The sequence below is a fragment of the Salmo trutta genome, chromosome 38 (assembly GCF_901001165.1).
Source record: "Salmo trutta chromosome 38, fSalTru1.1, whole genome shotgun sequence".
Lineage (NCBI taxonomy): Eukaryota > Metazoa > Chordata > Actinopteri > Salmoniformes > Salmonidae > Salmo > Salmo trutta.
In genome coordinates, this window is record NC_042994.1 from 6,682,958 (window position 1) to 6,710,674 (window position 27,717).

General features: G+C 45.1%; 1 protein-coding gene across 1 annotated transcript in view; it reads left to right on the forward strand.

Annotated features, from left to right (window-relative positions):
• Positions 1-27,717, forward strand: part of LOC115178076 (glutamate receptor ionotropic, NMDA 2B-like) — a 122,319-nt gene that overhangs the window by 63,998 nt on the left and 30,604 nt on the right. The window contains 6 exon segments of the mRNA XM_029739114.1: positions 4,079-4,222; positions 7,009-7,279; positions 7,651-7,843; positions 22,994-23,108; positions 23,501-23,570; positions 23,573-23,708. Of these exon segments, the coding sequence (XP_029594974.1) occupies positions 4,079-4,222; positions 7,009-7,279; positions 7,651-7,843; positions 22,994-23,108; positions 23,501-23,570; positions 23,573-23,708 (929 nt within the window).

The following is a 27,717-nucleotide window of genomic DNA, read 5'->3' on the forward strand; positions in this document are numbered from 1 at the left end:
AGGAAAGACAGAGGGAAGATAGATAGATGGAGGAAAGACAGAGGGAAAATAGATAGATGAAGGAAAGACAGAGGGAAGATAGATGGAGAAAAGACAGAGGGAAGATAGATAGATGAAGGAAAGACAGAGGGAAGATAGATAGATGAAGGAAAGACAGAGGGAAGATAGATAGATAGAGGGAAGATAGATAGATGGAGAAAAGACAGAGGGAAGATAGATGGAGAAAAGACAAAGGGAAGATAGATAGATGGAGGAAAGACAGAGGGAAGATAGATGGAGAAAAGACAAAGGGAAGATAGATAGATGGAGGAAAGGCAGATAGAGGAAAGATAGTCGGAAGGGGGGAGAGGATTAAAGATGGATTGAAAGAGGGGAGTGAAGTGGGAAAACGGAGTGTTTGAAGGAGAGGAAGGAAAGGATGTGTCTACTATAACGCAGCTGCTACTTCAATGTGTGAATGTGTGTGTTTGTGAATCTTTCTCTTGTTCTTACTCTCTCTCTCTCTCTCTGGGAGTTCTTAGGTTTTTCCTGTTTTCTCAATTGAGACTCCTCTCTATCTCTTGCTCAGCCCCAACTGCCACCCCCCTCCCTCTCTCTCTCTCATCACCCCTCTCTCTCTCTCTCTCGCTCTCTCTCAATCCTCTCCCACCAGGGCTTGTTAAGCGGAGGGCTGATATGTTGCTCTCTCCCTGCAAATCTAATTGGAGACAGGCTTTCACTGGCATGACATGGAGATGAGTTGCCAAATCCTTTCAGACCCGCTTTAGACTGCTCACACACACACACACACACACACACACACACACACACACACACACACACACACACACACACACACACCACAGTATACATACAGTACACATTGACGCAGCAGAGGAAGCAGCTAGCTCCGCCGACAACGCCAGGCGAAGCCACCGTGACAATCTGATATAAATCAAGCTCACAACACTTCAGAGTCTTAATAGGTTTAAATAATAGCCGCCCTCAACACTGCTCCCCATCCCAGCGCATCTTATAGAAACGGGTGACATACTGTAAAGAAGGAAGCGATGAAAGCCCTTTTTTGTGTACTAAACTCTGCATATATTTATAGATGCATTGCAGAGTGGTTGATGTGAGGTGTGGTTGAGGTGTTAGAGTCACTATGTTAAAGACGGGTTTCTCACATATTAGGCTTCATCACAGTACAGTACGTTACAAATCCTCAGGGAGATGCAATAGGTTACAGGGTTGTATAACTACTGCGGCTGGTTGCTGTCATCTTTATGCACAACGGGATAATGATGATAGTGATAGAGAGTCAGTTAAGCTACTGTACTTTACTAGCCTCCTTTAGCTAATGTCTGCAACATGCAGCTATGTAGCAGCAGAAGTGGTGCCACTACAACACTCGATTGATTTCGAGCTAAACAGTCAAACTCACATAGCACAATGCCGACAAAAGCATGTCAAAATTAAAACAATACTTTTCAGAGAGTTACAATAATAGGTATTTTGGCCCTGCTGGCCCTGCAGGACACTGGTTGGCACCTCGCAGACATGAGCTAATTGAGCTTTAGGACTTGGTGTGAAGAAGATAAACACGAAGAGTAAAAAAACACTGACAGACAGTAATTCCATTAGGAGAAAAAAAAACAGGGAATTGATGAGGATATTAAAGAGAACATTAGACTGATTAGCTGTTATTCTATGAATAATGGAATAGGTGTCTGCTGATCCAAGTGAATGACATTTGAGAAAGAGAGAGAGAAAAGAGAGAAAGAGAATGAAAAGAGAGACTAGAATGATAGAGGAAAAGAGTGGGGAAAAGTATTCAAATGAAATGATATCTGTATCCGCACAGGGATTAATAATGTAGGACAGAGAGAAAATAGAGAGAGAAGTGTATAAAGGTGTGAAGAGATAGGGCTCAGGATAGATTGAGAAATGTGGAGGATCAAGAGGAGTCAATGGCTGCCGTGGATTTGCGGTTGATTGACAGGAAATTATGGGAAGGGACAAACACAGCATACATACAACAACACTCACCTTTGAAATTCATATGACCCTCAGAATATATGGAACCTAGTCAAAATAGCAATGGATTTCAATAGAAAGGTTAGAGTTTAAGGGTGCGCCTGTGATGCGTTTGTGCGCAAGCATATTATTTTAACACGGTTATTTCAAGTGAAGTCAACGTTTCAGGATTAATCCCTCAACCTCACCTATTCTACTTCCACACTTCCGTCCCTCATTGACATGGAATGTGATTACCGCATCAAAGCAGAAGCTAGTTAACGGATCAAGCCGTATCTGTCCCTGTGGGGGAGATGGGAGATGTAACAGGGGGGGGGGGGGCTTTGATGTGGAGTGGAGCGAGTAGACCTGAGCCAGGGAGAGCTCAGCACAGCCTGCTGCATGAGTAACATGGAGCCACAACCTATGGATACGCCCATACACACAGAGTCACGTACAGAGCTGTCACATAGGCAGGCCATGCTTGCATGCACACGTGAACATGCAGATATAGTATTGACGTCACACATATTCATTCTCAAACTAACGGTATCGCTCACTCGCTCACTGTGTACACATACGGTGGGGTCCAACATTACACCCTTGATTAAGATTAGAAAAAATGACTATATAAAACAAATAATTAAAATACTGTGCTATATTGTATGCTAAAACAAACATTATTTTATACTTATACAGTTGCTCAGAGAAAGAAATTTTGTTCAACAAGTAATCATTTTTTTGTCTCAAAAAGGTAGGGTTAAAAATGATTGACAACCCTGTTTTCAATACCTTCAAATAGCTCACCTTGTGAGGATAACGAAACTGAACCTTTTTCAAAAATGTTTTATGAGTTGGAGAACACATTGGGAGGGATCCATACAGAATCCTTCCAGATCCTTGATATCCTTCGTCTGCGTCTATGGGATTGTCCTCTTCAAATCAAACCACATGTTTTCAATTGGCTTCATGTCTGGAAACTGACATAACTATTGCAAAAAGTTGATTATGTGGCCAGTTAATAACCATTTTATTTGTGGATTTTTATGTATGCTTGGGGTTATTGTCTTCCTGGAAGAGGAATGGTCTAAGATCCCTTCCAATGTGTTCTCCAACTCATAAAACATTTTGGAAAAAGGCTTAGTGCCATTTTCCTTGTAAGGTGAGGTATTGAAAACAGTGGTGTCAGTAATATTGACCCCTGCCTTTTGAGAAAAAAATGCATCTAATTCTCTGAGCAATTGTATTAGTATAAAATAATATAATTTTCCATTTGTTTAGCATACAGTATAGCTCAGTATTTGAATTATTTATTTTATACAGTAATATTTTCTTATCTTTGTGTCAATCATTTCAAACCCCACTGTACATATGAGCAGATTCACACACACACACACACACACACACACACACACACACACACACACACACACACACACACACACACACACACACACACACACACACACACACACACGTTTGTTTTACTATCCTTGTGGGGACCAAACAATTGATTCCCATTCAAAATCCTATTTTCCCTAACCCCTAAACCTAACCTTAAACCCTAACCCTAATTCTAACCCTAATCCTAATTGTAACCCTAACCCTAACCGTAAACCTAACCCCTACACCTAAAATAGTCTTTTTCCTTGTGGTGACCGGTGAGATGTCCCCACTTGTCAGAATTTTACTTGTTTTACTATCCTTGTGAGGACACACACACATGCACGCACACTCACAATCTCGCTCACACTCACTCACTAATAATCGTACACACACTCCCCCACTGACAAACTCATGAACACAAATAGACCCCTGACGCTCAGCTGATACAGTTCCTCTGATGTCCCCTCCAGTCCCTTAGTTCCATAAATAATGCATCTCAACCATCATGTCCTCATGGGTGACTGAACAACATCGCCCTAGCTCCCTGGACCTCCCTTGAGTCTCCAGATGTTGTTTGTGTGTGTGGCCACGCATGTACTGTATGTGTACTATCCTCCTTTACATATTATTTCCATTTGACCATTGACCTGACGTCCCGTTCTTCTGTCTTTCTTCTCTCTTTTCCCCGTGTTTGCAGGACGACCACTCCATGTTCTTCCAGTTTGGCCCGTCCATAGAGCAGCAGGCCTCCATCATGCTGAAGATCATGGAGGAATACGACTGGTACATCTTCTCCATCGTCACCACCTACTACCCCGGATACCAGGACTTTGTCAACAAAGTGAGGCAGACCAGACCTGGGTTCAAATACTATTGGAAATCAGTTCAAATTCACTATATATACAAAAGTATGTGGACACCCCTTCAAATTAGTGGATTCGGTTATTCAGCCACACTCATTGCTGACAGGTGTATGAAATCGAGCACACAGCATTCCAATCTCCATAGACAAACACTGGCAGTAGAATGGCTTTACTGAAGAGCTCAGTGACTTTTAACGTGGCACCGTCATAGGATGCCACCTTTCCAACAAGTCAGTTCATCAAATTTCTGCCCTGCTAGTGCTGTTATTGTGATGTGGAAACGTCTAGGAGCAACAACGGCTCAGCTGCGAAGTGGTAGGCCACACAAGCTCACAGAATGGGACCGGTGAAAGCTGAAGCGAGTAGCGCGTAAAAATCATCTGTCCTCCACAACACTCACTACTGAGTTCCAAACTGCCTCTGGAAGCAACGTCAGCACAAGAAGTGTTCGTCGGGAGCTTCATGAAATGAGTTTCCATGGCCGAGCAGCCGCACACAAGTCTAAGATCACCATGTGCAATGCCAAGCGTCGGCTGGAGTGGTGTAAAGCTTGCCGCCATTGAACTCAGGAGCAGTGGAAACGCGTTCTCTGCAGTGATGAATCCCACTTCACCATCTGGCAGTCTGACGGATGAATCTGGATTTGGCAGATGCCAGGAGAACGCTACCTGCCTGAATGCATAATGCCAACTGTAAAGTTTGGTGGAGGAGGAATAATGTTCTGGGGCTGTTTTTCATGTTTCGGGCTCCTTCGTTCCAGTTAAGAGAAATCTTAACGCTACAGCATGCAATGACAGTCTAGATGATTCTATCCTTCCAAATTTGTGGCAACAGTTTGGAGACGGCGCATTCCAGTTTCAGCATGACAATGCCCTGTGCACAAAGCGAGATCCATACAGAAATGGCTTTTCGAAATCGGTGTGGAAGAACTTGACTGGCCTGCCTAGAGCCCTGACCTCAACCCCACCAAACACCTTTGGAATGAATTGGATCACCGACTGCGAGCAAGGCTTAATCGCCCAAAATCAGTGCCCGACCTCATTAATGCTCTTGCGGCAGAATGGAAGCAAGTCCCCGCAGCACGTTCCAATATCTAGTGGAAAGCCTTCCCAGAAGAGTGGAGGCTGTTATAGCAGTAAAGGGGGGACCAACTCCATATTAATGCCCATGATTTTGGAATGAGATGTTCGACGAGCGGATGTCCACATACTTTTGGTCATGTAGTGTACTTTGGCTGTGCTTGATTGAGCTCGCCTGTTGCAATGAACTAAAAGAAAAGTCTCATGTTCAAACCCTGCACATCTGGCACTCCAAGCAAAGTATTTTAAAAATGGCATCCATTTTCTCCTGTTCTATATCTTATTCATCATTGTTCCTATGAAACCCCTATGAGAGATGCCCCGTACCAAACATGTTGTTTCTATGAAACCCCTATAAGACAGGAGAAATACTCCAGATATAACAGACTGACCCTAGCCCCCCGACACATAAACTACTGCAACATAAATACTGGAGGCTGAGACAGGAGGGGTCGGGAGACACTGTGGCCCCGTCCGACGATACCCCCGGACAGGGCCAAACAGGCAGGATATAACCCCACCCACTTTGCCAAAGCACAGCCCCCACACCACTAGAGGGTATGCTTCAACCACCAACTTACCATCCTGAGACAAGGCCGAGTATAGCCAACAAAGATCTCTGCCACGGTACAACCCAAGGGGGAGCGCCAACCCGGACAGGAAGATCACGTCAGTGACTCAACCCACTCAAGTGAAGCACCCCTACCAGGGACGGCATGGAAGAGCACCAGTAAGCCAGTGACTCAGCCCCTGTAATAGGGTTCGATGCAGAGAAGCCCAGTGGAGAGAGGGGAACTGGTCAGGCAGAGACAGCAAGGGCAGTTCGTTGCTCCAGTGCCTTTCCGTTCACCTTCACACTCCTGGGCCAGACTACACTCAATCATAGGACCTACTGAAGAGATGAGTCTTCAATAAAGACTTAAAGGTTGAGACCGAGTCTGCGTCTCTCACATGGGTAGGCAGACCATTCAATAAAAATGGAGCTCTATAGGAGAAAGCCCTGCCTCCAGCTGTTTGCTTAGAAATTCTACGGACAATAAGGAGGCCTGCGTCTTGTGACCGTAGCGTACGTTTAGGTATGTACGGCAGGACCAAATCGGAAAGATAGGTAGAAGCAAGCCCATGTAATGCTTGTAGGTTAGCAGTAAAACCTTGAAATCAGCCCTTGCCTTAACAGGAAGCCAGTGTAGAGAGGCTAGCACTGGAGTAAACCTATTGTTCCTATGAAACCCCTATGAGCGATGCCCCACACCAAACCTGTTGTTCATATGAAACCCCTATTAGAGATGCCCCACACCAAACCTGTGGTCCTTTCCCTTTGTTTTGAAAGCATTCTTTAGAAAACAGCCAGGACTTAAAGCTCAAGTACAACCCTAGAGCTGAACTGGCACACTACTAGTCTTACACCTGCACAGCTAAACCCAAGAGAGGAGCCAGAAAGACTGCCAGACAGACAAACAAACTGTTTACTTTTCAAGTGGTGTTTCTTGTGTGGATATTGGAACAGAACGTCAATACTTTTCTTTCCTCGTCTTCCTCCTCCTCCTCCTCCTCCCTCCCTCCCTCTCTCCTCTTCTTTTACTCATCCTCCCTCACTCTTCCACCTCCTCCTCCCATCTCTCTTCTTCCTTCTCCTCCCTCTCTCCTCTCCCCCTTCACCCCCCTTTCCCTCTCCCCCACCATAGATCCGGAGCACCATAGAGAACAGTTTTGTGGGCTGGGAGCTAGAAGAAGTCCTCCTGTTGGACATGTCTGTGGATGACGGAGACGCTAAGATCCAGAACCAGATGAAGAAGCTGCAGAGCCCTGTCTACCTGCTTTACTGCACCAAGGAGGAGGCCTACACCATCTTTGAGGTGGCAAACTCTGTGGGACTGACGGGATACGGGTACACCTGGATCGTACCGTCGCTAGTGGCCGGCGACGCCGATAATGTCCCCGCCGTGTTTCCCACAGGTAGTTTCTGGATGGGGTTAGAATGGGGGTCAGGAGAAGGGTAAAAAGTTAAGGTGCATACTGATCCAGGAACAGTTTATTCTACCCAGCTTTTAAACCTTAAATTGAAAATACAAAACTGATCTTACATAAGTGTCTCTGGGAAACTTCATCCTACTCTGGGTGAGCTCAGCTGTAAAGGGTGTTGGATTTTGGAGTTACAAACAAGTTTTTAATTCATGTGGCACCTCTGTTATTTGAGATGGCTCTTTTAACCTCTCTCTCCACCTCCCACCTTTTCACCCCTCATCCTTCCACATCTTCCCCTACCCCCCATTTTCTTCTCTTTTTCCCTCTCTCTCTCTCTCTCTCTCTCTCTCTCCTTCTCTCAGGGCTAATTTCGGTGTCGTATGACGAATGGGACTACAGTTTGGAGGCTCGGGTGCGGGATGCAGTGGCTGTCATCGCCATGGCAACCTCCACCATGATGCTGGACCGGGGGCAACACACACTGCTCAAGTCTGGCTGCAACGAAACCCCTAACAAGAAGGGCTCCAAACAAGGCAACTCCAATGAAGTGCTCAAGTGAGTGCCCTAGATATGGGGGTACAGAGGGGTAGAAACATAGAGTATAGTATGGTAGAGACTATAAGGGCGCTGCTGACCCGCAAAACGACTACCCATCATCTAAAACTGACACTTACCTTAACCCTGACCTAATTTTAGCCAATTCTGAAATGAAATATCAGTTTGCAGGTCAGGAGTGTCCGTATAGCCTTTTCCTTAAAGTACAGACACACCTACACATACCTTTGAGGAACATTGTCCTCTTTTTAGTCATCCCAGCAGAACCTGAAGAGAGGTGGATATGTACAGCCTTTTTCAACATTTTACATTTTAGTCATTTAGCAGATGCTCTTATCCAGAGCGACTTACAGTAGTGAATACATACATTTCATTTTCATTTCATGCATTTTTTTTTTCTGTGCTGGCCCCCCGTGGGAATCGAACCCACAACCCTGGCGTTGCACACAACATGCTCTACCAACTGAGCCACAATAACCACAATAATCATGAAAGAAAACATATTTTTCTTTCTTCATTTACTTGTTTTGTTATCTGACGCATTACAGTACAGAACATTACAGTACACTCAGTACATGAATAATTAATCTCCATTTAACTTCATAGGGCTTTGCTTTTAGTGCCTGCATTGTTCATAGATTCTGTGACTAATTGAATGCTTGGGGACAAACGGATTAAATTAAAAGAGGTCCAAAGAACAGTAGGAGGTTAGGAGGTGTGTGTGTGTCTCTGTGTGTGTGTGTGTGTGTCTGTGTGTGTGTGTGTGTGTGTCTGTGTGTTTTGTGTGAGTGTGTGTTAGACTCCCTTCCTCTAGCACTGTTGTTGGGGTACTGATTAAGTTACATTTACAGTCTAATAATGGTTGGGGTACTGATTGAGTTACATTTACAGTCTAATAAGGGTTGGGGTACTGATTGAGTTACATTTACAGTCTAATAAGGGTTGGGGTACTGATTGAGTTACATTTACAGTCTAATAATGGTTGGGGTACTGATTGAGTTACATTTACAGTCTAATAAGGGTTGGGGTACTGATTGAGTTACATTTACAGTCTAATAATGGTTGGGGTACTGATTGAGTTACATTTACAGTCTAATAATGGTTGGGGTACTGATTGAGTTACATTTACAGTCTAATAATGGTTGGGGTACTGATTGAGTTACATTTACAGTCTAATAAGGGTTGGGGATTATTAATGCTGCTCTTATTAGACAATATATACTCGTACAAAAGCAGTTCCCCTCTCAATCGTCCACGTTCCTTTTCTAAAAATAAACACAATTGTATTTTTTTGTGGTTGGTTTGGATTGTGGACTGGAATATGTGAGTTATTGTTATTGTGTGTGTGTGTGTGTGTGTGTGTGTGTGTGTGTGTGTGTGTGTGTGTGTGTGTGTGTGTGAGATAAGCAACCTGGGTGAGAGTATAACATTTTTGGGATGTTTATTTGTTTTATTATCAGATGCAGTTATGCGTATACGTCCCTCATCGCAACTTCCAAACAACAGGAATAAAATAACACAAACACAAAACCATTAATATTTCAATCCCCATCGGAGTTCCTTCTCTGTCACTGAGACCCAGAGTTGGTAGTTAGGGCCTGGCATTCAATCATCCTCCTGGAGTACACCTGGGACCCTTGTCAAAACCTGACACACACACACACACATGGCTGAGCGGAAGTACAGAATGAGAGGTGATGGTGACCCTAATGGCTTAGATGCCCCTACCCTCCTCCCACCCCCCTCCTGGCTGCCCCTTCCTCCCCCTTTCACCCCTCACCTCCTCCCCTAACTCCTGGAAAACCTGCCCCCCCCAACCCCCCAGTAATAGACATTATGCCCTGTGGGCCCTATGTGCGTGACTCGTGAACGTGGTGGATCCATGCCACCGGAGGACAGATAGTGTAATGCTAGATTTGCATGCCATGCTGTCAGACAGTGATGGACTACAGCAGGGGAGGCTCAGTGACTCACGCTCTCTGTTTGGGGAGGAAGTGTGGTGTTGTGTCTATGTCTGTGTGTGTATGTCTTTGTCTGTCTGTGTGTGCATGTGAGCGCGTGCGTGCCTGTGTATCACATTCTCTGCTTGTTTGGGGGGCAGGTTGACCTCATGGGGATATAGCCTCTGAATGGAGGGTTCTCTCGTGTTTCTCCCTCCCTGCCACTGAGGAGAGGACAGAACAGGAGGTCTGGTGTAATGAGAAAATGTGCTGGAAGTGGTTTGGGATGATGAGCTGCTATGGAGCTTATTGGTGTGTATGGCTAGGGAGGCAGAGCGAGGGGAGAGGTGTGGGATGAGAAGAAGTGTGTATGTGTGTAAGTGTGTGCGTGCGTGGGGGAGGAAGTGTGTAATTTTCTCCTATACATACAGTACCAGTCAAAAGTTTGGACACACTTACTCATTCAAGGGTTCTTCTTTATTTTACTATTTTCTACATTGTAGAATAACAGCGAAGACATCAAAACTATGAAATAACACATATCGAATCATGTAGTAACCAAAAAAGTGTTAAAGAAATCAAAATATATTGAATATTTTAGATTGTTAAAAATTGCCACCCTTTGCCTTGATGACAGCTTTGCACACTCTTGGCATCTCTCAACCAGCTTCACCTGGAATGCTTTTCCAACAGTCTTGAAGGAGTTCCCAAATATGCTGAGCACTTGTTGGCTGCTTTTCCTTCACTCTGTGGTCCAACTCATCCCAAACCATCTCAATTGGGTTGAGAGGTCGGGTGATTATGGAGGCCAGGTCATCTGATGCAGCACTCCATCACTCTTCTTCTTGGTCAAATAGCCCTTACACAGCCTGGAGGTGTATTGGGTCATTGTCCTGTTGAAAACAAATGATAGTCCCACTAAGTGCAAACCAGATGGGATGGCGTATCGCTGTGGAATGCTGTGGTAGCCATGCTGGTTAAGAGTGCCTCGGATTCTAAATAAATCACAGACAGTGTCACCAGCAAAGTACCACCATCACACCTCCTCCTCCTCCATGCTTCACGGTGGGAACCACACATGTGGAGATCATCTGTTCACCTACTCTGCATCTCACAAAGACACAGCAGTTGGAACCAAAAATCGCACATTTGGACTCATCAGTCTAAAGGACAGATTTCCACCAGTCTAATGTCCATTAAATGTGTTTTTTGGCCCAAGCAAGTCTCTTCTTATTGTTGGTGTCCTTTAGTAGTGGCTTCTTTGCAGAAATTTGATCATAAAGGCCTGATTCACACTGACTCATCTGAACAGTTGATGTTGAGATGTGTCTGTTACTTAAACTCTGTGAAGCATTTATTTGGGCTGCAATTTCTGAGACTGGTAACTGTAATGAACTTATCCTCTGCAGCAGAAGTAACTCTGGGTTTTCCTTTCCTGTAGCGGTCTTCATGAGAGACAGTTTCATCATAGCGCTTGATGGTTTTTGCGAATGAACTTGAAAATACTTTCAAAGTTCTTGAAGTTTTCCACATTGACGGGGCGGCCCTATCTCTACAAAGTGGAGACTGCACCCCTCGGTGGTTCCCCAGATATGGGACCGGAACAGCATAGCCAATGTAGATCTTAAACATTGCAAGAAAATGCACATTGTTGTCTATTCTTCTCAATGAGGGATCTGGGCCCTCCTTTGGGAATGGATGCTTTGGCATATCAGTGGCCTCGTACCCTGCGCTATGTGCTTCCTCCGATACATCTGATTCAAGCCACCATGGGGAGGGTCTTTCAGGAGGGTCTGTTGTTGATTGTTGTGTCTCCCCGTTGGCCCAGACAACCCTGGTTGTGTTTCCCCGTTGGCCCAGACAACCCTGGTTCCGTGTCATCGGGATCTATTGTCCCAGGCGCATGGGAGAGTTTGGCACCCACGACCAAATATATGGGATCAGTGGGTTTGGCCCCTGAAAGGTTGAATTTGACGGCTAGGTGTTTACCCTTGAATGTGATTACGACTGTACAGTTGGAGCGTCACACACTCTACGAGAGGGTTGTATACATATAAGTGGCGTGCATTTGAGGGTTGGTGTCTGGTTAAAGGAGTTTCTCCTTTTCAAAACTCTTTGGTGGACATTTTGATGTTCTTGCAAGAACTTTTTGAGCAGGGCCTTTTTCACATTGGAGGCATATATGGCAGCTATCTCGGTGTGTCATGTAGTGATTGACAGCTCAACCTAGTGGTCTCATCCTCTGGGGGTGCGGTACCTGAAAGGCGTGTGTCGGCTCAGACCAGTGTCTGAGCCTATGGCACCAATCTGGGACCTGGCTTTGGTCCTGGCCACTCTGTGTGAGCCGCCGTTTGAACCATTGGAGTCTGTGGACCTGCTATGTAGCGTGTGCTTTTGCTTTACCAAGTCACAACAGGGGTTATGTTGTTTTGGACATGCGGTTCCTTGTACGAGTTCTGATATTCCAGGCTTACAAGGGAAGTATGGTTCTTAGAACTGTGGGGTTTATGGACTGCAGTGGCAGCATGGTAGTGCGCATAGTCAAGTTGCAGCAGGTTCTGGTTCCCTATATGCTTCACGGAGTCATGGCTGAACGACAACAATATCAACATACACCTGGCTGGTTATACGATGTACCGGTAGGATAGAACAGTGGCGTCTGGTAAGACAAGGGGCGGCAGTCTAAGTATTTTTGTAAACAACAGCTGGTGCATGATATCTAGCCATTGCTCGCCTGAGGTAGAGTTTCTCATGATAAGCTGCAGACCACATTACCTACCAAGAGAGTTTTCATCTATATTCTTTGTAGCTATTTACATACCACCACAGTCAGAGGCTAGCACCAAGATAGCATTGAATGAGCTGTATTCCGCCGTAAGCAAACAAGAAAACGCTCATCCAGAGGTGGTGCTCCTAGTAGCCGGGGACTTTAATGCAGGGAAACTTAATCAGTTTTACCTAATTTCTATCAACATGTTAAATGTGCAACCAGAGGGAAAATAACTCTGGACCACCTATACTCCACACACAGAGATGCATACAAAGCTCTCCCTCGCCCTCCATAAATCTGACCATAATTCTATCCTCCTGATTCCTGCATACAAGCAAACATTAAAGCAGGAAGCACCAGTGACTAGATCAATAAAAAGGTGGTCAGATGAAGCACATGCTAAGCTACAGGACTGTTTAGCTAGCACAGACTGGAATATGTTCCGGGATTCCTCCAATGGCATTGAGTACACCACATCTGTCATTGGCTTCATCAATAAGTGCATCGATGACGTTGTCCCCACAGTGACTGTACGTACATACACCAACCAGAAGCAAACCAACCTGCAAACCATTACAGACTACAAAGGGAAGCACAGCCAAGAGCTGCCCAGTGACACGAGCCTACCGGGCGAGTTAAACTACTTCTGTGCTCGCTTCGAGGCAAATAACACTGAAACATGCATGAGAGCACCAGCTGTCATACAGAGCCCGAGCAGCGACCTTAATTGGTGCTGAAAATGCACTTTTTTGGCGGCGTTGCTACGGGGTCCCTGAAAGAGCTCTATTGGACAGAAACTTTAGGGTCCATCTTTATGGGCCGAGGCGGTTTCAATGCACCTAGTCTTGTGATTCTGGGACTTTTCTAAATGTCGTCATTTTCGCAACGTTCAAAATTAATTGAAGTCATTGCAAATAGACAAGGCTGTTTCTCGGCCTGAGAACCTTTCACAGCCACATAACTCACTGTGCACTATCAACTTAAGCTCTAGAACATGTATATAAAGTTTCAGAGCTCTAGGTCTGACGGTTCTTTGATGGTGCGAACACCGGTATCTATTGCAGGTTCTGTGTGTCTGTAAGCCCCACACTGTTACTCCATCCTGGCTGTGTGTGTGTGTGAGTTTTTCTTGGACATCTGATGGGAGAAATTACTGATTTACAGTTCATGAGGGTTGCCTCATCACACATTAAATTTTGGAAAGATGTGACCTTTTTAACCCTTCGAAACAGCCCCTATGACCCCAATTCAAGGCACTTCCGGTTTTCACAGGAAGCTGAACGTAACACAGGCTCTGTGTGTCCGTAAGCCTCACACTGTGTCACTCCACATTGACTGTGTGTGTGTGTGTGTGTGTGTGTGTGTGTGTGTGTGTGTGTGTGTGTGAGTTCAGAAAATCACAGAAATCACGTAGAGCTCCGAAACCCGCTTTAACGGATTCGTCTGAACACGCCGCAACTGGATTTATACCTTGTTTGAAAAAAAAACTTTAACCATCACCAAACGGACATTGAATTATTTCTCGTAAATTACAATAGATAAATGGCTGGTTCTTTTTTCCCTTACACGTGTAGGTTTTTGTACTTTGACGTGAAGTGGTCAAATTAGAGCTCTATTACCATTTTTGACCTTTAATCCCAGAAAATGGGCCTCCATTTAAAAAGCGTTGAGGCCTCGACGCCATCTTGTTTCTGGGCTTAAAGCCCATTTGGCCAAACCTGTGCTCACCGAGATTCATCTTCAAAGTCTTTTCCATTTAGGAGAAACACCCATGTCCATTTGGTGATGTTTTGTCCATTTGCAATAAGCAGCCAGTCACCATCTGGTGGAATTTTCCAGTACAGTGGAAAAATTACCAAAAATTACAAATGTTATAAAACGAAAACCAAATGCCAAGGGACTTTATTCGATGACTTCCTGGAAGACCGAGCCCTGGGGCACGACCTGAGGTCGTCGGCCTATTTTAATAGCACTCGCGGACGTCTTGTAAGGGACCGTACATTTGTAATATGGAGATCCTCATCAACCACATGGGTAATGCCATTCGCGTCCCTTATGTAGTTTAGGGGCTCGTAAGTAAGCATTTCACTGTAAGGTGAAACCTGTTGTATTCGGCGCATGTGACTAATAAAATTTGATTTGACCTTGATTTGATTTATATGGGGCTCTGACAGCTCAGGCCTCATGAGGCTCTGACAGTTCAGGCTTCTCGGGTAAGTATTCGAGAAAAATGTGGCTTCTATAACCCTTTTTTGGAGCCGGTGGAACCTGTGTGTGCTTGGCCTACAGTGGGCCTCCTAGTTTGGTACACTCTTAGCCGGCTTGGGGCGTGATTGTATTTCCCCATAGTATGTTATACCAAGTGACCGACTGAAAATAAACGTGAATATAACTACTGTTCCCTGAAGGAGGGAACTAGCTATAACGTATTTTACCCCCACGCTGTCAAGGGGTTTGGGCTCGCTGAAGAGCAGTACTGAATTGAGGAAATTAATGCGAGCCCTGGGTGTGATTGGCCTGTTGGGTGTGATTTCAGTTCTTCAGGTGAATATGACTGGTCGTTGACTCTCCATAGTATGTTATACCTCATTCCCTCCTTCAGGGAACAGTAGTTATAGTCATAACTGTACGTTTCCTTTCCATCGGTCACTCAGTATAACATATTACATCCTTTCAAGTGAGCTTTGTAAGGATCGACGCAGGAGATGAGAAGCAGGTACAGGGAGTGAAGGTTTAATATAGACAGACAAGCAATGGAACAAGAACACCATCTGGACATAAACACAACGCAACAAACAATGCTACTACAGGGAACAACACAGAGAAGCAGACGCATATGCAGGGGCAATCAACAAAGTGAGGGAGTCCAGGTGAGTCCAATGAGCGCAGCTGCGCGTAATGATGGTAACAGGTGCGTATGATGACGGGTAGCCTGGCGCCCTCGAGCGCCAGGGAGGGGGAGCGGGAGCAGGCGTGATAGTACCCCCCCCTCTAGGGGTGCCACCCGGCGTCCCACCTGGGCGAGCTGGACGGGCCGGCTGAGGCGTAACAGCCTGACGATCCCGCTGCAGCGTAGAAGCCCTATGGGCCGGCTGAAGCATGCCGAGCCAACCGTGGCAAGGAAACCTCTCGAGCCAGCTTGGGCGTGACAGCCAGACGAGCCAGCTTAGGCACCCCCGGTTCCATCAGCGGGGGAATCCAACAAAACAAGAAATCTCATGGGCCGGCTGAGGCACAGGAGCCCGACGAGCCGGCTGAAGCATGACGTGGGATGGGAACCTGCCGAGCCAACCGGGACAAGGACACAGGAGATGAGAAGCAGGTACAGGGAGTGAAGGTTTAATAACTGACGGACATGAAACAGAACAGGAACAGCGTCTGGACAGGAACACATAACAACAATGAATGCAGACACAGGGAACACCACCGAGGAACAGACAGATATACAGGGGGTAATCAACAACGTGAAGGAGTCCAGGTGAGTCCAATGAGCGCTGCTGATGATGGTGACAGGTGCGTGTGTACAAGGGTAGCCTGGTGCCCTCGAGCGCCAGGGAGGGGGAGCGGGAGCAGGCGTGACAAGCTTAGTATCTAGATATTTGTGTTTCTATTCCTGTGCTCTACACACACACACACACACACACACACACACACACAACACACATCTCTGTACTACACAACACTCTACTGTAAAGTATGTAGTGCCCACGGTGGTCTAACACTCATGCAGGTCTCTCATGCGTGTAGTACGTCTGGCATGTTATTCTCATCCTATTTCACCGATAAAGTGGTTTTACCTCAGGCTGATTCAGGCAAAGACTGCATCATAGAAGCTCTAAATGGCTGCCACACACACACACACACACACACACACACACACACACACACACACACACACACACACACACACACCTGGGACCCTGCCATTGGGGGCGGCTGTGGTGTTTCCACGCTAACCAACCAATCTCATCTCTTCATCTCAGGGCTGAGTGGAGGTATAGAATGAGAGAATACAGCCATAATTTTGTTGGCTTATAAATCATTGTCCTGTTTATTGGGGTAGAGATGTATTTAGTGGACTATTTCATTGCGCTTTTGGGCTATTGAATTAAAATGTCCTCTCCTTTTGACAGAACCCTATAGAACTGGATGAGAGAACCCATCCCTATCTTTCTGTCTCTCGCTTTTGTGGTTTCGCTTTTGTGGTTTCTATCTTTCCTTTTTAATTTTCACTCTTTTATGTTACCCTTTATCTCCTTTTCAGTCTCTCTCTTTGTCCGTTTCCTCTACCTCATTCCCACTTTCCAATCTCTCTTTCTCTCATTCACTCCCATTTCCTCTCCCTTTCTTTCCGTTTCTCATTATCAGCACCGTTCGCTCCTCTGCTCTTATGCAGTCCATTCCTGCCAAAAAGCTCTTTCAATTAGCTGAAGTTGAATCGGAAGGCCCTCCATTCCACTCCTCTCTCTCCCTCTAGAAAGCATTGTGTGTGTGTGGAAGGCAGCTGCTAGCACCCCCTCTTCCCTGACACTCTCCCTATCAGACTAGTTATCTCCTATCTTTCAACTCTACTACACACTGCTACTCAGTCTTTGTTTCTCTCTCTCTGTTTCTCTCTCTGTCTCTCTCAATTCAGTTCAATTCAGTGGGCTTTATTGGCACGGGAAACATATGTCTCTCGCTCTTTCTCTGTCACTCTCTTTCTCTCTCTGTCTCTGTCACTATATTTCTCTCCCTTGCTGCCTCTGTCATAACCTCTCTCTCTCTGTCGCTCTGTCTCTCTCTCTCTGCCTCTCTCATAACTACTCTCTGTTTCCCTCTCTCTGTCTCGGTCTCTCTCACAACTTCTCTCTCTCCCCCTTCCTGCTCTGTCTCCTTCTCCAAATAATTAGTCCATATTTACTATATAGATGTGACGTATTATTCATACATAAACGTTCATTCATCTCTCTCTCTCTCTCTCTGTCACTGTTTTGCCCTTTCTCTCTCTCTGTCGCTCTCTCTCTCTCGGTGTCTCTCTCATAACCTTTCTCTGTTTCTCTCTCTCCCCCCTTCCCGCCCTCTCTCTCCTTCTCCAAACAATTAGTCCATATTTACTATATAGACGTGAGATATTATTCATATATAAACATTAATTCATCTCTCTCTGTTTCTCTCTCTGTCTCGGTCTCTCACACCTTCTCTCTCACCCCCTTTCTGCTCTCTCTCCTTCTCCAAACAATTAGTCCATATTTACTATATAGACGCAAAGTATTATTCATAGATAAACATGAATTAATATCTCTCTGTGTCTCTCTTATTAATGACTCATTCATTTACCACAAGCCATTGGAACAACCAATCAGTAGTCCATACAGTCCCTTAATTATTGAAATGCTCAGTCTGTCAGATCAATGTACACAAATACATAACCTTGGCATGTTGACAATATGCTGTTTGTGTGAGGCAATGCATTTAGAATACATCATTGTTCACAATATCTAATACACAAGTAGGGGACACATCTTGATAACGCTGCATGTCAACACATTGTGTGCTGTTGTTCATCATTCAAGTTGACATGTTGACAAATAGCCATGTGGAGTTTTTCAGTACCTTTCAGTACCAGCCAGTTTCTTGAAGGCTCACAAATAGCTTCAGGTACTATGGGTTGTGTTCAATAGGAAGAAAATGGAGTGAAATTGAGAGGTACTACTTAAACATTTCTGATTAAAAAAAATGTTTGTGTTCTGTTGCAAAACGTTTTTCTACTGTGTGCCCTACTACTGACCACAACCCAGGTGAAGCTACAGTATTACTATCGTCTGGATAGGAAGATACCAACCTGTAAAACATGAGAGACTCGTGTCTCCCCATACAACCTGCTGTCCAGGGCGGATATGATAAGCCCCGTCTCAAAGTGTCCCAAATGGCACCCTATTCATTTGACATTTGACCAGAGCCCTGGTAAAATGTAGTGCACTACTGAATGTAGGGAATAGGATGCCGTTTGGTAGGCAAGAGAGTTTTCCTCCAAATCCACCCGGCTACCTAAGAATGACATGTCTGTCCGTCAATCCTTTGTCTGCGCCCCAAATGGTACTCTATTCGCTATATAGTGCACTACTTTAGACCAGAGGCCTATGGGCCCTGGTCAAAAGTAGTGCACTATGTAGGGAAGATTGTGCTATTTGGGATGGAGACTCTCACAGCGTGACTCTCCACACCACCGGATCGTGTGAACAAGTTGTGGGCTCACTTTAAAGCAGACACATTTTGGCTGCTTCATGGAGATGCTTTCAGAGTGTGATACTGATCAGATATTGTCAGTCTGTCTGAGTTACTGTATAGGCTATAAAATCCTATGTGTTTTTTTCCTTAGTCACAGTATAACTTTACCTCTCTCTCTCTCTCTCTCTGTATTTTTTAGTTGAACGGTTGGTAAGCGAGAGGCATAATGCTAGCGGCTGCGTACTGTATGGCAAGGATAAAGCATTAGGTTTTGTTAGCTCCAGTCGATTGTGTTTTTGTTTGTCTTAGTCTTGGGGGAATTCAGACATGGGGACACATCACATGACGCATAAAAGCTACATCAATACTGCATGGCTACAAAATGACAAATGGCACTGCCTGGTACAGTTATATTCCCAGCTTGCATCAATATATTTATCTCTCTGTTTAATGTAGGACTGGATGGAATCATTGATATAGACTCAAGTGTATCTACTCTGCTTGTTGTAAGTGAGACTGTCGAAAGAAGTGACAGAAAGAGAGGAGTTCAAATCAAAATCAAATCAAATCGGTCACGTACACATGGTTAGCAGATGTTAATACGAGTGTAGCGAAATGCTCGTGCTTCAAGTTCCGACAGTGCCGCAATATCTAACAAGTAATCTAACAATTCCACAACAACTACCTAATACACACAAATCTAAGTAAATGTAACAAGCGTCATTGTAGGTAGACCAAAATGCAGCGGGTATATTTATCATCTTTTAATGAAGGAAAAACAAAACACTTACACAAAACAAACGACGAAACAGTCCAGTAAGGTGCACAGACTAAACCGGAAACAACCACCCACAAACACAAGTGAAAACACACACAACTAAATATGGCCTCCAATCAGAGATAACAACAAACAGCTGCCTCTGAATGGAGGTCATTGACAAAACTAACATAGACATAGAAAAACTAGAAAAAACACATAGAAATAGAAAACATAGAACATAAACCAAAAACCCCGAAACACACTAAACAAACACCCCCTGCCACGCCCTGACCAAACTACAATAACAAACAACCCCTTTTACTGGTCAGGACGTGACAGTAAAATAATGGAATAAGAATATATACATATAAATATATGGATGAGCAATGACAGAGCGGCATAGGCAAGATGCAATAGATGGTATAAAATACAGTATATACATATGAGATGAGTAATGCAAGATATGTAAACATTATTAAAGTGGCATTATTAAAATGACTAGTGATCCATTTATTAAAGTGGCCAATGATTTCAAGTCTGTATGTAGGTAGCAGCCTCTCTGTGTTATGGCTGTTTAACAGTCTGATGGCCTTGAGATAGAAGCTGTTTTCCAGTCTTTCGGTCCCAGCTTTGATGCACCTGTTCTGACCTCGCCTTCTGGATGATAGCGGGGTGAACAGGCAGTGGCTCGGGTGGTTGTTGTCCTTGATGGTCTTTTTGGCCTTCCTGTGACATCGGGTGCTGCAGGGTTCCTGGAGGGCAGGTAGTTTGCCCACGATGATGCATTGTACAGACCACACCACCCTCTGGAGAGCCTTTCGGTTGTGGGCGGTGCAGTTGCCGTACCAGGCGGTGATATAGCCCGACAGGATGCTCTCAATTGTGCATCTGTAACGGCTTGGGTGGTAGACTGGGTAAAAAAGAAAAGAAAAGATGCCCCCTATCTCACTCTTTCATTCTCTCTTACTGTCTCTCTCTCTTATCTCTCTTTCTCTGTCATCCCCCACTCTCTCGGGTGAGATGACTGTTCTCATGGCAACGCAGCAGATTGCTTGAAAATCGCTGTGGTTGTTGGGCACCATGGCAACACATTACATATGACGGGGAGTCTTTCTATGTTGGGGTTTTTGTTAACAATCATACATGTCACCCATGGTGACTGACACATGTCACAGTCAGTTCAGTCCAGCGCCACACTCCACACACACCTGCACCTGAACATGGTCAGCTTGGTTAACATGGGTGGCAACAAGTGGGTATTCCTTTGGTTGGCGTTGCATTTTTTGGTTTCACGATTCAAATTCTAATGTTAGGCACCTACTGCTAATCCCATGTTACACGTGCTTTACAGTAGTACAGTGCTACACTTTACGTGGCAGACATTTCAGGGACACTCTGTATTGGATGCGTAGAGCGCTTTGAAGGTGTGTTAGATTTAGTCAAATACATACTGCGTAGTAACAAGGTGTAGTAGGACAGACAGATCTCGCTTTGTCATCTTCATCATCATCTGTCCATTGTTCTTTCCCCTCATTGTTGAAATGATCTGGTGCCCTCTCTCTCTCTGTTACTGCCAGTTAACTGTCACAGGAATCTCATTAAGCACACATTTAACTCCACATATTGCTGCCCTCCCTCTCTCTCTGTCTCATTTATAGACCAGTATTTATTTATTTCCTGGACTAGAATTGTTTCGGAGGCAGGCAGAGAGTTGCCATGGAGACAGCAACACACCAGAAAGGAGAGCGAGCAGAGAGAGAGAGAGAGAAAGCGAGGGTGCAGGTCATGGGTGGGGGAGAATGATTTGAGTTTATCTGGCAGTGGCACGCACTTGTCGACACACACAGTACATGCTGATACTTATTCACACAAGCACTTTATACATTATGACTCTCTCTCTCTACTCTCGCTCTCTCCCGTACTCTGTACTCTCTACTTTCTCTCTCTCTCTTTCTCTCTACTGTCTTTCTATTCTCTCTCTCCTCTCTTACTACTCCCTACTCTCCTCGCGCTCTCTCTCCTCAGGCTCTCTCTCCTCTCTCTTTCTCTCTCTCTATTCTCTCTCCCTCTTTCTCTCTACTCTCTCGCTCTACTCAACTCTACTCTCTCTTCTCTTTCTCTCACTCTCTCTACTCTCTCTCCCTCTCTACTCTCTCTCTCCCTCTTTCTCTCTACTCTTTCTACTCTCTCTCTCTTCTTTCTCTCTCTCTCTCTCTTTCTCTCTCTCTCTCTTTGTCAGACGTGTGCGTTACAGACTCTCAAAGTGGATCATCTGTGCTACGGTGGCTTAACTTGTTCTTAACTGACTTGCCTAGTTAAATACAGGTCAAAAAACTGACCAAGCAACCTTCAGAACATTAACATACAACAACAGGTTCTCAAATTCAATGCCTTCATGGCTTCTTTGCATTTGTGTGTGTTTCTGCAACCATGTTATCATTTCCACTGTGTACATTAGGTTTTGCAGTTGATTCATTCCACCAATTCGTTGCCTTTTGGCGAAGTTTAACTTAGTCCCCAAAAACGTTTGATTTCACATATTTTTAACATAAAGAGCACATGTTCAAATAGAAAATGACTGTAACAAGGTTTACCGTAAAAGGGTTGACGATTTCATTTGAAATCAGCCATAAATCCCCTTGTGACAGGGGGAATGGAAGCTTGTTATGTGCATCAGGGAGTGGCAACTGAATGCAAGCTTCACAAAAAGAATAGAAAGTGTTAAAACATTTCTACTCTGTAACAAGGTTGACAGGTTAATGCACAACCCGCTCAGTTTTCCAACACAAAACACCAGAAAATTGCCCAAAAGGGTAGAGCCAGCTCACCTGCTTTCATTATATGATTTGATTTGACTATTAGATGATTCATGTTTCTTTAGAATATTGTTTTCACAAATCAATTAGTTTCAACATGCGTAAAGGGACAGACGTAAATGAATCACTAATCACGTGAAATAAATACTAATGTTAAGAAATGACTTTGTCAAAGCAACAAAGTAACTAGGGCTTTATAATGACATAGCGTGTTAAAATGTCACAGACGGTGCGCGGAGGGACGTGTCAAAATGCTCAATCTTTCATTTATTGATTTCTCCATGTGGTCTATATTAAAAGGGCACTTCATTTAATATAACAGCCTTTTAAAATTCAATATTGACGCACCATTTTTACTTAATCTTTTTGTGGAACACCCGTGCTATTGTAAGTCGCCCTGTATATGAGCACCTTCTGATTTTAGTCAAGTGTATTAATGTTACTGTAGTGTGAAACCTCAATGTGTCATACAGTATATTAGAGTGTTTAGTGGGTAACACCTTACATCCAGTTACTCTTATAGCAGTAACAACATTGTGAGGTGTTTTGCCCGCAGGTTATTGTTGTTGTTTGAGTTAAGGACTGCAGCTTTAAGACATTCTTAAACCCGTGTTGTAATGGTGTAATAACTAAAGTACCATTGTTTCCCCGCAGGTATCTGATGAACGTGACGTTCGAGGGACGTAACCTGTCGTTCAGTGAGGATGGATACCAGATGCATCCCAAGCTAGTCATCACCCTGCTAGACAAGCAGAGACGCTGGGACAAGGTGAGTATCTCTCTTCTTCCTCTCCTCTTTCTATGTCTCTCTCTAATTCTCTCTTTCTTTCTCTGGTTTCTTTCTTTGATTTCTCTCACTATTTTTTCTTCCTGCTCTCTGTTTCTTTCTCATTCTTTTTTCTCTTTTCTCTTTCTTTCTTTCTTTCTTTCTTTCTTTCTTTCTTTCTTTCTTTCTTTCTCTCTCTCTCTCGCTCTCTCTCTCTCTCTCTCTCGCTCTTTCTCTTTCTTCTTTCTCTTTCTCTTCCTCCTCTCTCTCTTTCTCTCTCTTTATTTGTCTGTTTTATCTGTTGCTGATTATTTATGATTATGCACACCACCCAATCACTCGTCCCTCCTCTCTCTCTCTTCCCTCCTCTCTCTCTTCCCTCCTCCCATCCCCAGGTGGGTAAGTGGGAGAACAGCTCCCTGTCCATGAAGTACCACGTGTGGCCCAGGTTCGAGCTGTTCTCCGATGGGAGGCCCGGGAGGACGACCACCTGTCCATCGTGACGCTGGAGGAGGCTCCCTTTGTCATCGTGGAGGACGTGGACCCCCTCAGTGGCACCTGCATGAGGAACACCGTGCCGTGCAGGAAACAGCTTAAAATACTGTAAGACAACTATGATCCACCTCAACCAAATACACAACCCTATACTGTAATCCCTCTCTCCTATTGATCATATCTTGAGTACTGATGCCAAATTCAACTTTAGCCGTTTATACCATTACCTCCTTCATGAAACAACTCAAAATACTGTGAAAACTATAGAGCTATATCACCATCACAGGTGGTTGGTGGCACCTTAATTGGGGAGAACAGGCTCATAGTCATGGCTGGAACGCAATCAATGGAATGGTTTCAAACATATCAAACACGTGGTTTCCATGTGGTTGATACAGTTCCATTCTCTCCATTCCAGACATTATTATGAGCTGTCCTCCCCTCAGCAGCCTCCTGTGATCACTATTGAATATAGACGTCAATGTTTAGGGTGTCATGCCCTTAGCTCAAAATCCTATGAGAACCATAGACCAATATCTCTTTTAAAAACAGACCAATATCTCTTCTAAAAACAGACCAATATCTGGATTAAAAACAGAGCTCAAATTGTACTTTTAGGGCAGAAAATGTCTAAGACCTTCATGGCATCTATAAAATGGAAGCATCCGGTTTTAGGGGAAAAGCAGAAAAGAGGCAAAGCCTGAACCTGATGCTTCCGGTCTCCATCGACCCCACTCAGGTGTTTATTTTACGCCTGCTACATTATAAGCATCATAATACCTGTGGCTCAGCTTAATCAGCTTCTGTAATTTATTGTTTTTATTCACATCATTCAGATAGCTGACATTATATTAAGGGTATACCTTAATGAATGAATTAAGGGTACATTAACCTTTGTTATGTTTACTCTATATATAATGTGCTGGAGGCTTTGTACTGTATGTCCTGTCTGTCTTGTATTTCTTTTTCTCCGCTGTCCATATCTCTCTGTCCCCCTCCCTTTTCCATGCCCATACTTTTCTATTGTGTTGTACTTTTTTCCCTCTAATGTGTTTTGGTCATTTCATCTATCTCTCCATTTCACCCTCTCATTCTCTCTCAATCTATTTGTCTTCTGATAACCCCCTTCCCTCCCTCTTCCTATATCTGGACTATTTTACTTTTCTCGTCCACATTTTGTTCACGCTTCACTACACTTACCCTTCTTCAGTTTCTCCACTTCACCTTGCCCTCCCATAATGGATTCCCCTCATTGCCCTCCTTTTTCTCTCACTCCTTTTCTCTCTCTCCTTTTCTCTCACTCCATTTCTCTCTCTCTGCTAGCCTATCTAAATTCCCTGGAGCTCCTGCCTCTCATTCCTTGCCCTTTCCTCTTTTTATTATTGACATTTCATCCTCTTCTCACCTCCCCTGTTAACCTCACCATCACTGTTTATTTATTGTTTCTCCCACCCTCTTCTGATCATCCTGTAACTGTCCCCCTCTCTTCTGATCATCCTGTACCTGTCCCCCTCTCTTCTGATCATGCTGTACCTGTCCCCCTCTCTTCTGATCATCCTGTACCTGTCCCCCTTTATTCAGATCATCCTGTAGCTGTCCCTCCTCTCTTCTGATCATCCTGTACCTGTCCCCCTCTCTTCTGATCATCCTGTACCTGTCCCCCTTTATTCAGATCATCCTGTACCTGTCCCCCTCTCTTCTGATCATCCTGTACCTGTCCCCCTTTATTCAGATCATCCTGTAGCTGTCCCCCTCTCTTCTGATCATCCTGTACCTGTCCCTCCTCTCTTCTGATCATCCTGTAGCTGTCCCCCTCTCTTCTGATCATGCTGTACCTGTCCCCCTCTCTTCTGATCATCCTGTACCTGTCCATCTTTATTCAGATCATTCTGTACCTGTCCCCCTCTCTTCTGATCATCCTGTACCTGTCCTCCTTTCTTCTGATCATCCTGTACCTGTCCCCTCTCTTCTGATTATCCTGCACCTGTCCCCCTCTCTTCTGATCATCCTGTGCCTGTAACTCCTCTCTTCTAATCATCCTGTACCTTTCCCCCTCTCTTCTGATCATCCTGTACCTGTCCCTCCTCTCTTCTGATCATCCTGTAACTGTCCCCCTCTCTTCTGATCATCCTGTACCTGTCCCCCTCTCTTCTGATCATGCTGTACCTGTCCCCCTCTCTTCTGATCATCCTGTACCTGTCCATCTTAATTCAGATCATCCTGTAGCTGTCCCCCTCTCTTCTGAACATGCTGTACCTGTCCTCCTTTCTTCTGATCATCCTGTACCTGTCCCCTCTCTTCTGATCATCCTGCACCTGTCCCCCTCTCTTCTGATCATCCTGTACCTGTCCCCCTCTCTTCTGATCATTGTGTACCTGTCCCCCTTTCTTCTGATCATCCTGTACCTGTCCCCCTCTCTTCTTATCATCCTGCACCTGCCCCCCTCTCTTCTGATCATCCTGTACCTGTCCTTCTATCTTCTGATCATCCTGGTGCCTGTCCCCCTCTCTTCTGATCATCCTGTACCTGTCCCCTCTCTTCTGATCATCCTGTACTTGTCCCTCCTCTCTTCTGATCATCCTGTACCTGTCCCCCTTTATTCAGATCATCCTGTACTTGTCCCCCCCTCTCTTCTGATCCTTGTACCTGTCCCCCTCTCTTCTGATCATCCTGTACCTGTCCCCCTCTCTTCTGATCATCCTGTACCTGTCCCCCTCTCTTCTGATCATCCTGTACCTGTCCTCCTCCCTTCTGATCATCCTGTACCTGTCCTCCTCTCTTCTGATCATCCTGTACCTGTCCCCCTCTCTTCTGATCATCCTGTACTTGTCCCTCCTCTCTTCTGATCATTGTGTACCTGTCCCCCTTGCTTCTGATCATCCTGTAGCTGTCCCTCCTCTCTTCTGATCATCCTGTACCTGTCCCCCTCTCTTCTGATCATCCTGTACCTGTCCTCCTCCCTTCTGATCATCCTGTACCTGTCCCCCTCTCTTCTGATCATCCTGTACTTGTCCCCCCCCTCTTCTGATCATCCTGTACTTGTCCCCCCCTCTTCTGATCATCCTGTACCTGTCCCCCTCTCTTCTGATCATCCTGTACCTGTCCCCCTCTCTTCTGATCATCCTGTACCTGTCCTCCTCCCTTCTGATCATCCTGTACCTGTCCCCCTCTCTTCTGATCATCCTGTACTTGTCCCTCCTCTCTTCTGATCATTGTGTACCTGTCCCACTTGCTTCTGATCATCCTGTACTTGTCCCCCCCTCTTCTGATCATCCTGTACCTGTCCCCCTCTCTTCTGATCATCCTGTACCTGTCCCCCTCTCTTCTGATCATCCTGTACCTGTCCCCCTCTCTTCTGATCATCCTGTACCTGTCCCCCTCTCTTCTGATCATCCTGTACCTGTGCCCCTCTCTTCTGATCATCCTGTACCTGTCCCACTCTCTTCTGATCATCCTATACCTGTCCCCCCTTTCTTCTAATCATCCTGCACCTGTCCCCCCTCTCTTCTGATCATCCTGTACCTGTCCCCCCTCTTCTGATCATCCTGTACCTGTCCTCCTCTCTTCTGATCATCCTGTACCCGTCCCCCTCTCTTCTGATCATCCTGTACCTGCCCTCCTCCCTTCTGATCATCCTGTACCTGTCCCCCTCTCTTCTGATCCTTGTACTTGTCCCCCCTCTCTTCTGATCCTTGTACCTGTCCCCACCTCTCTTCTGATCATCATGTACCTGTCCCCCCTCTCTTCTGATTATCCTGTACCTGTCCCCACCTCTTCTGATCATCCTGTACCTGTCCCCCCTCTCTTTTGATCATCCTGTACCTGTCCCCCCTCTCTTTTGATCATCCTGTACCTGTCCCCCCTCTCTTCTGATCATCCTGTACCTGTCCCCCCTCTCTTCTAATCATCATGTACCTGTCTCTCCTCTCTTCTAATCATCCTGTACCTGTCTCTCCTCTCTTCTGATCATCCTGTACCTGTCCCCCCTCTCTTCTACCGCTCTTTGATTGGCCCCAATTATTTCTGCCCGTTGACCCTCCTGGTCATTGATGTCTACCTGTGCCCCATTATCCTCATTTTTCTCTCTCTTTCTCTTTCTTATCTTTCCTCTCTATCT